The 13,652-nt window shown below is 29.1% G+C and overlaps 1 protein-coding gene across 5 annotated transcripts in view; it reads left to right on the top strand.

Moving 5' to 3' along the window:
* Positions 1-13,412, top strand: part of LOC126772780 (chaoptin) — a 69,317-nt gene extending 55,905 nt beyond the window's left edge. For 2 of the 5 annotated variants that reach the window (XM_050493354.1, XM_050493355.1), the window contains exons 7-29: positions 25-233; positions 460-614; positions 811-913; positions 1,280-1,480; positions 1,741-1,877; positions 2,626-2,664; positions 3,330-3,549; positions 3,654-3,875; positions 4,024-4,265; positions 4,360-4,532; positions 4,749-4,790; positions 4,927-5,008; positions 5,147-5,312; positions 5,536-5,678; positions 5,815-5,956; positions 6,837-6,965; positions 7,657-7,854; positions 7,978-8,121; positions 8,682-8,822; positions 8,909-9,151; positions 9,335-9,570; positions 9,799-9,925; positions 10,041-13,412. In XM_050493354.1, the coding sequence (XP_050349311.1) occupies positions 25-233; positions 460-614; positions 811-913; positions 1,280-1,480; positions 1,741-1,877; positions 2,626-2,664; positions 3,330-3,549; positions 3,654-3,875; positions 4,024-4,265; positions 4,360-4,532; positions 4,749-4,790; positions 4,927-5,008; positions 5,147-5,312; positions 5,536-5,678; positions 5,815-5,956; positions 6,837-6,965; positions 7,657-7,854; positions 7,978-8,121; positions 8,682-8,822; positions 8,909-9,151; positions 9,335-9,570; positions 9,799-9,925; positions 10,041-10,145 (3,599 nt within the window). In that variant the 3' untranslated portion in view covers positions 10,146-13,412. The remainder of the gene's footprint in view (positions 1-24; positions 234-459; positions 615-810; positions 914-1,279; positions 1,481-1,740; positions 1,878-2,625; positions 2,665-3,329; positions 3,550-3,653; positions 3,876-4,023; positions 4,266-4,359; positions 4,533-4,748; positions 4,791-4,926; positions 5,009-5,146; positions 5,313-5,535; positions 5,679-5,814; positions 5,957-6,836; positions 6,966-7,656; positions 7,855-7,977; positions 8,122-8,681; positions 8,823-8,908; positions 9,152-9,334; positions 9,571-9,798; positions 9,926-10,040) is intronic. The other 3 variants (XM_050493356.1, XM_050493357.1, XM_050493358.1) reach the window with 3 other exon arrangements.
* Positions 13,413-13,652: the final 240 nt, after the last annotated feature.

The raw sequence follows: 13,652 nt of genomic DNA, 5'->3' as shown, positions 1-13,652 counted from the left end.
TAATGATAGTCGTTTTTTTTTCAGGCAATGAAATCACAGAAATAACGGGTGATAATTGGCTAGGCTTAGAAAACTCATTACAGACGTTAATATTATCTGATAATTCGATCGCCACTCTCCCTCTCGATGCGTTCTCTGGGCTGTTGATTCTCGAAACACTAGATTTACATGGGAACCATTTATCTGTAATCGACAGTGGAGTCTTCAGAGATGGTATGAGCAGACTAAGCAAGGTAAGTTATATTAATTGCAGACAGAAATGTTCATAATAAAAACGTTAACAAGAACATAACTAACAGAAATAAGATATAAAACAGAATACATAGTATTATATTAAGTAACATACCTAAACTTGAAATATTGACGTATTTTACTTGGACTTGTAACATACGATGACTAAAAATTTAGTAGTTTTGGTCAAAATTTCTTCTATATTAATATTTTGGCTTATTGTTACAGCTTCTCCTTGGTGACAACCAGCTCACGTTGATTCCTTACGAAGAGCTATCCCCACTGCGCCAGCTCCGTCACTTAGATCTTTCTAACAATCTTATAAAGCAGGTTCCACCAGCTCATGATCTTAATGGTGTGAAGCTATCTCTGGATTATCTGAAGTAAGTTCTACAAATGTTACTAAAAATCCCCTCTCGTGTATTTTTCTGAGATAAAAAGACTTTTCTGTTCATAAAATCTCGAAACCTCTAATCGTAAGGTAAAATTAAGCTGCGCCGTTGCAACATTACTAAGTAAAAAAAAAATCTACAAACACACTTACATTTTTGATAGTATCTCTTAATATTTTTTTTTCAGATTGGACCAAAACGACATTAAAATCCTTTTACCGAGTTCTTTTAAATACTTTAACATATTAAACACAACAAGTCTCAATGGAAATCCTATTTTTACAATAAGAGTAAGTAATTTATAATTTTTGTTTTGACTTTGAAAACTAACTTCTTTTTGGACTTTGTACAGGTCCGACTGAATGGCCACTCATTCATTAGTTACCCTACCGCCAAACATAAATACTTTGTATGACTGTGTATCGGTTTGAAGGATCAATAAGCCAGTGAAATTACAGGCGAAAGGATATACAATTTTAGAAGACATTAGTGGCACATTTAAGGAGGCCACGAATTTTCATATCTCCCAACAAAGACATATTTATGTTAATATTTCTTCCTAGAATATTATCTCAGTTGTATATTAGGATACTTATTTTATTAAATAGGATTAATTAAATATTTTTTTATTAGACTTATGCAAATATGGCTTTCAGGAGGATGCATTCCGCAATGCGAAAATAAAAACATTGTCTCTCCGAGACTGTGGTGTGACTGAACTATCCCCAGCCTCCTTCGCCGGTCTCGAGAACAGCCTTCAGAATCTAGATCTATCTGAGAATAATTTGACGATGATATCAAAATTCATGTTGAACAAATTAGACTCGTTGCGATTCTTGAACCTTAGAGAGAATAAGGTAACGTAAATAAGAAAAATAAATTTGGTTATTATGAAAATATTTACTGGATGTGCTATTATTATTCATTCTTTAAAATTATTTAAATTAAAATAGTTATAAGATAACATCCAAATGTTCGATGCGTCATCTTGGCTCTTATTTTTCAAAACTTTTTTAATGATTTGAATATTTTTATATTGACTCAAAAGATTGGTAATACGAAATATACAGCCTTATTTATTCATTTCATTTAATACAATAATGCAATTATATTTTAGGTTGATACAAATTTACTCGCAACGAATAATCCTTCTGAATACTCGACACCGTCTGCTAACAATTTTCAATACAAATTGTTCTATTTGGATATCAGTGGTTCATCTTCTCTAGAAATGAGCTTACAAGATGTTAGAAGGTTAGTTTTTCGTCGCTTTTTCTTTAAAAAAACCGATTTTAACTAGCGTTAACTAATAATATATAATAATTTACACAACCTAAAAACTTGTCTTATATAATTTAAAATAAATATATAACAACAATAATATATATGTATTTTTTTAACTGTTTACAGATTAAACATGGTAATGAACTCCGGTTCAGTTAAATCTCTATTATTTAAAATTTGTATATATTTATTAAATACTCATTTTTATGTTGTTTCAATATGTTTATCTTTTCTAATTTTCACATTTTAACTGTAAATTTTTACACTTTCATTATATTACATTGAAAAATGTTTCGTTATGTTATTAGTTTAATGCATGCTTTACATTCTATAAATATCGGTTAACTTTATAAGTACTGTATTATAATCTTTTTTTTTCTGATCTTAATAGCTTTTATAGTATAATATTTTAACTTAGTATTTAATATATATTGTAGTTCTTAAGCACTGAAAAGAACAGAGATGTATCTGTACTGTAATGTACTGTACTGTATCTAAGAAGTAATGTATGAAAATTTCTGGCTGCGTAATTTGCGTAGGTTAGTCTATGCTATTTAATACAAGCTGAGTACATTACTTCGTATTTTGTAAATATTACTTACAAGATAGTGTTAGCTCGGCTATTATTTTTATTATTAATTGTAATTTAGAATTAAAAACTGGTGTTACCTATATATTTAGCTTCGTACGAGTCTTTGCTATTAAATTTTGATTACAGAAACGAGTCTGACATACAATTTTGCCGATATCAGAGCAAGTAAGTTGCGGTATGTTTTTGTAACCACCCGAGGCTTTATGTTGTACAACGTTTTTGAAAGGATGTCGGTGTCTTGCTTATTTCATCACTTTCAATGCAATTAGTTTAACATTTTAAAGCGTGTTTTGTTTTACTTTGTTAAATTTTTTTTAATGATTTCTGTGCATTTAACTGATGTGGCTACGTAAGTTCTTTTTGTAAACATTTCTTATTACGTTCATATATTGTTTGTTATTGAGATATCATTTCATCTTAAAACTGACGACATGCTTTTTTTGGTAAGATATTTTAATCAATGTCATCGAAATCATTATTATCAGGTAGAATATTAATATTGTTAGTTGTATGCATCTTTGTAGAATTGTCGTTGAATCTTGAATTTTCTGTGATTACGAAATGCTTGTACTTGTATTATTTGTTTTTTGTGAAACGTGTAATGTGTTTCGTGATATGTTTTCTGTCTTTGATGTGTTCTTAACTATTTTGAGGGTGATGGAGAATTCGGTAACTCTCACAAATAAATGATTTAAGCAAAGTTTTAGGTTGTGTAAATACATAACATAAACAAGATAGAAAAAAATATATGGGATTAGTTGCACAACGCTTTTATTTGGTTAATTAATGTAAGGATGTTTTCTCAAATCTGATGCATTTATACCTTTCAGAATGCGTTCTCTTCGATACTTAGCAGTGAGCAAATTAATAAGACGCAGTATAACTGCAGAAGATTTCCTCGAATTCGGCGTGGAATTAGAAGATTTGAAAATTATAGGGAGTACAATTAATCGAATCGAAGCCAGTGCATTTCAACACGTTCGAACGATAAAAACTTTGGACTTGTCTGAAAACAATATAGATTTTATTGACCCATTTGCTTTTGCTGAGGTAATATTAATTTTAATTTTAACAAAACGCCTATTATTTTACTTAAATTTCAAATAAATAATATTATTTTAGATCAAATAAAACCACTTCTTTGTAATTTTCAGTTACACAGTCTAACTACACTTAAAATGGCGAACGGGTTAGCAGATTCTGTAAAAATACTGCCTTTTGAACCATTAAAGGCTCTTATTGAATTAGAATATTTGGATTTGAGCAACAACAAATTAAAGAACGTACCCGATACGTCGTTCCACTTTATGTATAAATTGAAAACACTCAATTTACAAGACAATCTGATCGATCAATTTTCTAAGGGAACTTTGCAGGTAGCGTGTTAATAAAATTGGGTTGATTTTTGATTGTTAAAAACAATTCTGTGCATCTTAAAAATGTAAAAAATAGAATACCTACCTAACCTATTTTGAATATATTTTCTTTCACAAAGTATTAATTATTTATTTATTTTTCTTACAGAGTGATATCCATAGGCAGTTGGAAAGCGTATGCTTGTCATTAAATCAAATGCAAAGAATAGATCAACACACTTTTGTCAATTTAAGAGAACTTCAAGAGATCCTCATAGAAGACAATTTAATTGAAACAGTTTACAGAAGGTCTTTTACCAGCTTGGACAACTTGAAAGTGATCAGATTAAGAGGGAATATTATCACTGAAATAAGTGAAGAAGCATTCCAGAATTTACCAGCGCTCAAAGAGTAAGCGGAATAGTCTTAGATTTTGCTCATTGAGCCTGAACTAAATTAGAAAATTGCAGAATATTACAAAATAATAACTTATTTTTTATTCTAGGTTAGACATATCGTTCAACCAATTGGAAACGTTTAAGTTTTCAATTTTCGACCAAGTAGGATCAGCAACGGCTTTAAAAGTAAATGTTTCATACAACCGAATAATTTCTTTAACCGACTCGAATGCTCCAAGTTTTTTTACGTCAAACTTCTATCCCCCACCTAAAGCACAGAGTAAGTTTTAATTAGACTTTTTTCTATTTGGTATTTAATCGTTTATTAGTTTGATTACAACTAATATTTCTTTATTTCTTTTGCCTCATTAATATTATTTACTTATAATTTTGTTTTTCCTTTTTCGAGTTGTCACTAAACTTAATTTTTCTTTTTTTTGGTCTTAACATTTTTCTTCTTTGCATGCCTTTTTAACTTCACTCGCTTTTATCACAGGATTAGTATCAGAGGATCCCAGTCCTCTGCGTATTGAACGAGGTGATTTTTAGTTTTTAGTTCTAATTTAAATACCTTCTATGTTTTAATATATATTTGTTTTCTGTATTTTAATTGTATTATGATTTTTAATTTCGTTTGTCAGGCAGTTACAAATAATTCTTTTTTTTATTTTTAGGTCTTGGAACTGTTTCAGTAAACATACGTGCCTTGGATTTCTCTCACAACAATATTTCTTACATTGCGCCTTATTATTTTAGGTAAATACAAAAAAAATGTTTAGATTATAAATGTAAATATTAAGAAAAAAGATACTTTGTTTTTAACCATTTCTGTCAATAAAAGTTAACTGCAGAGAATAAACTTTATTTTAAAAACAAAATTTATCTAAATTTTAGACATGCCGACTTAACTCTATCGGAATTATATCTTTCATACAACTTAATAAGAAACGTAACCAGGGAAGTTTTCGGGTCAATGCTCATGTTGCAATACTTGGACTTGTCACATAATCAAATATTCCATATGGAATATGATTGCTTCAAGAAAGTTAAGAACTTGCAAGTAAGTTAATAATCACAGTTACTTTTAAAAGATCAGTAAGTTTCGAAACCAACGAAAATAACATAATAGTTAAGAATACCTTAGAAAATATTTTACATTTATAAAACCTACTATTGAAACTTCCAACTTCTTTAATATACTTTGATTAATTTTAAGCAGACTGACAAAATCAAAAATTTAAGGTATTTGTGTCATAAAATAAAACAATATGGTGCTTTTCCAGATAATAGACTTATCTCACAATCATCTGATTGAACTGCCCGTTGAAGTGTTCCACGACATGCAGGCGCTCACTTCAGTCGATCTTTCTGATAACAACATTAAAAACTTGGCAGACAACCTAATTATATCACCATCTCTAGAAAGGTAAAATTTCAGTTGATACAAATTTCACAATTTACATGATGAAATGAAATCTTCCAGGAACTTTGTAATTATATTGGATATTTTGGAAATTATGCAATAATATTCGAAGCTAAAAAATCTTATTTTGTTTTGACAGGTTAGACCTATCCGATAATGATCTATCAAGAATACCAACAAACAGCCTATCACCTGCTGCAGCTATTAATTTAGTTGAACTCGACTTAAGTGGAAATACAATACCAGCTGTAGCCATCACGGATTTAGTTCAAAGGTTCAGAGTAAGTGAATCAATATTTCTCTTAGATTCAAGTAATTTTGATAGTTTTTTAGTTCGATACTAACTGCTTGATTAATGGTATAGCAGAATACAAGAAAATATGAGGTAATTTATATACGTTAAATTGTGATTGGTCATGTTTATTGAAAGCACGGTTCAAATCCGTATTTAATAATAACCAATGCATTGTTTAGATCCATATCCTCTTTTTTCTCAGTTCATCCCTCTAAAAGATTTAAATTGCCATCCTTGCAACTTCCCGTAGTATAAATTCGAAGTCCCGTATTAAGTAAATCAGATTAATGGTTTTAGTAAAGTGTGTACATAATCTTATGCAATTTGAAATGCTTGACTTAATATTTTAATTATTTAATAATACGTGGAGGTTATGGAACAAAATTAATTCTTTGTGAATGATACTAACCAATAGATAGGTACGTGGTGCCATTCAGTGGCGTAGCTAGGTAAGTAAAGGGCTTTGGATTAAGACTGGTTCTTAATTTAGTAGGAAAATGCAAATCAAAAATCAAGAATATTTTTCTCATCTCCAAGTAAGTTAATTTGTCTAATCAAATACAAACTAAAAAAAACCTAAATAAAACTTTGGATTTCAAAAAATTATCATGGCAATGGTGATTTTAATTTTACTTTTCCTTTTACCGAAATTCTTTGTAAAGTTAATTTTTTAACGAATTTTCGATTAATACATACGAATATTTAGTGAGTTAAACTCACACGAACCCATTTAATTTAGTTTAGTTTAGAAAGTGGTCAGACAGAATAGCTACTAACGTATGCTCGGGCTAATAATATTAGGGCCCTTTGCCTAACGCTACGCTACTGTTGCCAGTGTGTGGTAGATGCTAATATGTCATGTCCAGCACGAACCGAGCGAGTACTGGTTGGAGGAGCCGGACTACAGTGAGGAATACATGTACCACACCGCTAGACGAGACCATCCCAGAGTGTTGCACCGAAAGATACAGTACCCGCAGAATGTTTTGTATAAGGTAGATCTTCTGTACATAACGCTTGGTGTTTTCATACCGTGATACTTTGAGTTACCCTATGAGAATTAACATTTGTCAATTACAAATACATTCATAGTCACGAGTTGTTCGAATTGCAAGTTATCATATTTGCAGGAGTGATGACACAATGAACTTTTGTATGATATTGTTTAATTCAAAGCTCTTATTGGCATCAACTGTTAGATACTCCATGTTTTAATATTTATTATTGTAAAACACGGATGATAATGCATCTTTAATAAACAATATTATTAACAACTCAAGGTTAAAAAAATAGCTTTCTTATTTTGCGCTTTATTTGTCAAATATTCATTTTAAGAAATATACAAATAACTATAAGCAGTTCTACTTCAAGCTACCCTGAAAATATGCTTTTGTTTTTAAAGCTAGTTACGTAACTCAAGGTATAGCCATAACGTTCTAAATACTTCTAATAGATATGTTGACATTAAATGTCCAACGCCTTAATTTGAATCCTATGAAAACATCCATTTCTTTTAGTTCGGCTTTTGCATGAATCGCATTTTGAATTTTAGTTTTTGCTTGTTTGCATGTAATATCTATATATTTACATCTTGAGAAACCTTTCCCTTTTTACAATTTTCGCATAGAGGACGTAATTTATCAAATTATTTGCATGATTTCGTATTAAAGATTATTGTATTTTCAGTCGCTTGCCTGGTTGGACCTCTCTGACAACCATTTGGTTAGAGTTGAAAGCGGTTCTTTCACGGCCTTACCAAGGTTGCTTTGGTTGGATTTGAGTATGAACACACCGTTCAACAACGGTGAACGTGGTAGTAGTATCTTTAAGGGCTTGGAAAGAAGATTATCACATTTAGGATTAAAGAATGTTAGCCTAACTTCTGTAAGTATAAAACTCTAAAGGTTTTTTTTATTAAAGGTCAACTCTATTTCAATAAATATAGTCGTATTTTATACATTGTTTGTATGACGAACTGATATATTTAGAATGCAAATTTTATTTCAGGTACCATCAATGCCATTGCCGAAGTTAAAAAGTTTGGATTTGTCATACAACAATCTTCCATCAGTACCGACGGATATTACAGCAAATCTGACCCGTCTTCGATCCTTAGATCTTTCGTACAATGACTTAACGAATGTCCCTGTAGTAAGTATTTGCTAATAAATACATAAATTAATGCTGCATATACAAAAACCCTCCTCACTGTAGAAGTCGTAAATACAGGTTTCAGATTCAAATCCTTATTGTTTCGAATAAATTATATTTTAACTATATTTAATTTACATACCTAAATATGATATCGTTGGAAAATAAGTTCTTAATGAATTTTTTGCTGGTTCTTCAGGGTAGAATCTGCATTGCGAATCGGTGGTTACTATAAATTTTATTTAGTCTTCAATTTGATACAAAAATGTATGTAATGTAATATTGTAAGAGCCTACTGGAATAGAGTATATTTTAATATATCAAGCTTCTCCCTGTAACTTAACTAATAGATAGGAATCTTTATGCTACATAACTGAGACAGCAGATTTATTTCTATACAAAATGGATGTTTTATTTCCTTATTGAGCATTAAACTAATTGTAAACTTAACATATAACTTATCACTGAAACTTTTCTTGTGATTCAATTTGAACCACTAGACTATCTCGAATTGTCTGATAATTATTTGTAATTATTTTTTATTGTCTATAATTTTCCAGGCAACACACTCATTGAGCGATCTGCGACGGCTGTCTTTATCTGGTAATCCCATATCAGCTCTTATGAATACCAGTATGTATGGAGTTTCACCACGTCTTGAATATCTTGACGTTACGCATCTAAAATTAAGTATATTAGAGGTAAAATATTTTATTAATAATAATAATAATATGTAATATTCCAAAGAAAAAATATTAATATAAATGTATTTTTTTTAATTTTCCAGCATGGAGCTTTTAGCAAGATGTATGGTTTGAGAACTTTAAAGATATCGGTGAATGGCAATATCAGAGATTTTAATTTACCTAAAATTCTTACACACAACGATGCTCTGAAAAATCTTTATCTACAAATCGATAACACGCAGGTCGATCTGAGCAAGGAAATGCTTGGGTTTCTACCGTCCAAGTTAAATAATATCACTGTAACTGGAAGGGCATTGAAATTTCTTTCCCAGAATGTTTTAAAAGTAACTATATTTTGTAATATATCTCGTTTGTATAACAAATCGTATTAATTTTCGCATAAATTGTTGTATATAAAATGCGAAATCCTTATTAAAATTACTAAGCAATACTATAAGTGCAATTTATATTTACATATTTTATATAATACACAATTATTCTTATTTAAATAAAAATATTTCTTACAGGGTGTTACATCGCAAACGCTAACATTAACGGTTTACAACACTAGCATCGAAGAAATAGAAAATGAAGTTTTTTGGAGACCTGGTCGTATCAAGAACTTGACCTTAGATTTGAGGGACAATATGATCGCTAGAGTTCCGAACCCAGCTAGGCACGAATGGCCTGGTGTACCAAACTCTTTATTCCTTCATGATATTTACGTAGCTGGAAATCCTCTTCAGTGTGATTGTCGCATCGGGTAAGAAACAAATTGAATAAACCCGTTATTTTGAGTAAAAAAATAAAGTCGTTTAACTATCTTTTTCAAATATAACTTATTAAGAAAATTATAATTTGATATCCTTTTATTATAATTACAATTTTAGAGTACATACAAAATACGAATATAACTACAAAACTATGTATATGACAGTTAAAAGCTGCAAGTGCGTTAAATATTTTCGGATTATTCCTTTTTTGTTTCCAGATGGGTGCAAGCATGGGATAGGAAACGAAGACAGTACCTTTGCGATGGCCCATCTGACTGTATATCAACAAGAGATGATGTCCGATTTGCAAAATGTCCTTCTCATTATAACCGAACTTTTAGTGATGTATGTATAGTAAATATTATTTGACGAATAGCTTATAATTATTTGAATTTTATTATTGTCCTTTTATTATTTTTTACTAAAAATACTCAATCAATAGTTAATTATCATTTTATAGGTTATAGCAAAGGACCTGGATTGCAGCTGGAGTAAGGGATTTTTGAGATCACCAAATATTTTCATTATTGTAACAATGTCCATTCTGACATACCTTTATATTTGAGGTTTGTTTTGGCTCCTTGATATCTCCGAAGAATTCTACAAAGCTATGGGAATGGTTAACAATAGAACTTAATCTCTGAATTGAAGTCAACCTAGTCAAACTATTTTGAATATTCCAAACGAGTTCATTATAATTGATCAATAAAATGAAGAAAGAAAAGTGAAACGAGCTAGTGATATCATCAACTCACTCAGAGTACCTTAAAGTGGCCTATTTAAATTATTCCGATCTAAAAAACCAAATCATAGTTAATGTAGTGGTTCGGAATTTCTCTAAGACATAGTGGAATGAGAAGATGCTGACAAAAGACGTATTATGATTGCTATTCATAGGAAACAAGTGAAGCCTACAAAATTGTGATTTAAAGATAATCTGAAGCGGTGTGTGATCTCAATGGATTATTTCAACAAAGTTACCATTCAAAGATGTTATAATTAGTTTTTTCTTATACTGCATAGAATATTCTCCGGATTGTGTTTTATGATTAGGTACACATTAAGTAATTATTTCGGATATATTTTGCATTATTTAACAGTGAAATATGTGATATTGATGTATATGTTGTTTTGAAATCGATTGGCACATCGGAACTGAAATTACATTGTGAGTGAAGTGCACTTAATGTGATCATAGAGTCGCATTTGGAACTTTAAATAAGTTCATTCGAAAGCAATGACTTTAATGGTAGCGTCTGAGTAGACTGCATTCACTCGAATGATATGTGTTCGTCCATTGATAAGATAAATATAATTTATATGTGTTTGTGTATTAGGATAATAATTATTGTCAACAATTTCATCATTTGCGACTCATCGTTTTATTTATCTTAAGAAACTTTTCAAGTTACATTTGAATCTGTAATTTAGAATGTTCTTTCTCTTTGACCATTATTATTAGTGATATCTTTATATAAAAAGCTTTACTTATACAATTAATTATCTTAATGTAATTTTTACTCAGAGTATCTTCGACTAAATCGCTTTCTTATATACCCTCTAAATTTCATTGTTTCAATTTCAAAGTCTATCAAGTTATCTAGTTTAAATTCGAAAGATATTTTATTACATAACGACATATTACTATTATATCGATTAAATACATTCGAGCCCTGATGTACGTAAGTACGCCATGGTTCATTATTTAGACTTATATTGACTGAATTTGATTACTCCAGTATGAAATACTATATAGCGCTTAGTTTTATGGTGTTCGATCTTCGTAACCGTAACTAAAAAATTATAAACAAAAAACTAAAATTTACTTTCAGCTTCAGTCAGTTTATTAATTAAACTTTCCATTTAAATTTTAAAATATTTTAGTACATTTATTAGGCAGTCGCGTTTTATTGCATTTACATCTATAGACAAATGCATGTTAGTCGTAGCTTGATTAAAATTTAAAAATAATGAGTGAATAAATGGTATACCTCTTTTTCAGTGGTCCATAATGAATGGTGTCAGGCCTACATGTTAAATTTTGTTTTCAATACCGCAACATATTTTTGTTAATCATTCTATATTTCCTTTTCAATGAATATTTTGATACAAAAGTATCTAATTCATCTCACCAATATTTTGTAGATTAAAAATGTTAGTATCGTTAAGTTTAATAATTATGAAATTAACTGTCTACGAGAAGCCTAGTATTAATATGTTTATATTAAATACGTGTAGTATGATGTTTATTTTGCTGTTATTGTGGTATTGAAAAGGAAATATTATCGTTTGTTGTGACAATGAATATATTTTGTGATATATATTAATCTCTAATCCTTCTATTTTTGATAAGCCTACAATGATTATTGCCAAACTTTATGGGAATTGTATAGCTGAATATAAAATGGTTACTAAAGTATAGAAGATGCAGCTTGTGTATGATTCTGATAGAATGTCAATTTTAATTGAAATTGCTGATTTGCCAAGTTCTGTTTCTGATCTTTTAAAAAAGTTTGTTCAAATTCTCGTCCAAAAACTAAATGTTTCCTTTTTTTCTAAATTTCTACTAGCAGCTTTATTATAATCGATACTTATATTTTTGCGTTCTTTGGTTTTTTTTTTTTGGCATAATCTGCAATTTCATAAATTATAAATATAATTAACTTTTAAAATAGAAACGATTATAATTAGATTCTTTAATAAATAATAATCAATGTTTTCAATTATAAATATCTTGAAAATTATTCAATATTTCGAAGTCGTTATCATTAGTAATGATTTGAAAGCGCATTTAGTAATATTTTTATTGCTTGTTCAATATCAACTGTCAGAATATCATCTGCGCTTAAATTTTTTTTTAACATCATCGCTGCATCCAATTGTGATAGTAATTAGTTAGTGCCAATAAATAGATTAAATTTAATAAAGATCCTGTAATTATAATTCTTAAATTTTATTCGTAATATACCAGAAATATTTTGACTATTTTCGATCGGAGTTTTATTATGCATACTCACTCAGTACCGTTAAGTGGCTTCGCTTATTTTTGACTGTAAAATAATGTTATATTTTACGCATAAAATTGCATTACGAAATCATTCAATTGTTAAGTCTGAAACCGTAAAGGTCAATTTACCGAGAAATGTTTTGAAATACTAACGACGTTGGTTTATTTTGTTAACGAGACAGTAAAAGGCCATTAAATTTGTGCCTCTGAGCGTGAATGTTCGGGCTATTACTGCCGCTTAATGCCGTTGAAAAGCGATATTTTATTAGTTCCTTCCAAAAGGGAAATAAAATTTTCATGGAAATTCTTTAAATTGATTCTTATGTATGTATCAATAAAATTATTTTTGTTCAATATATAATAAAAAGTGTTGATTTTTGTTGTTATTTTACATAAGTTTAATTATTTAAAATATAAAATTAAAATGACAATCTTTTTAAGAGTCCAGTTTGTAATTTATTTCTATAAATAAAAAAGAGACTTCAGCAATTATTATGTACCTACAGATAAACAATTTTTTTATCGAAAGGATAATTTGCTATACAATAAAAGTGTTATACTAATTATTCAATAAAATTCCGATCGAAAGAAGTGAAAATTTAATATATGTAATTGTTTATTGCCTATGAATGTTGTATATAAAGAAGTTAAAGATTGAGGAGCGAGGGCGGGGATTGCTGATGTATGACGGTTTTGTAAAGTTAATTGAAAAGGCTAAGAACAAGGATTGTACTGTCTACTACTTAAAATGACTCTATAAAATAGTGTGAAATGAAATAATTATTGAATTATTAGCGTATTAATAAATTATTGCGTTAATATTAATCTTTGTTTTATTACTAACTAATGTTAGATTATTCACAAAATAAAAAAAAAATAAACGCTGGAAACATTCCAACAACAACCAACAATTGCGGAATTAATTACACATTTAAAAATTTAATAATAATAATAATAATAATAATAATACTTTATTTCAGATTAAACAATCCATATTAAATTAAAATTAACATTAAATTCAAATAAAATTAAAAAATAATAACAAATAAATTAAAATAAATAATT

This window comes from Nymphalis io, chromosome 13, assembly GCF_905147045.1.
Source record: "Nymphalis io chromosome 13, ilAglIoxx1.1, whole genome shotgun sequence".
Lineage (NCBI taxonomy): Eukaryota > Metazoa > Arthropoda > Insecta > Lepidoptera > Nymphalidae > Nymphalis > Nymphalis io.
The sequence above is the reverse complement of the archived record's forward strand: the minus strand, read 5'-3'. Positions and strand labels throughout refer to the sequence as shown.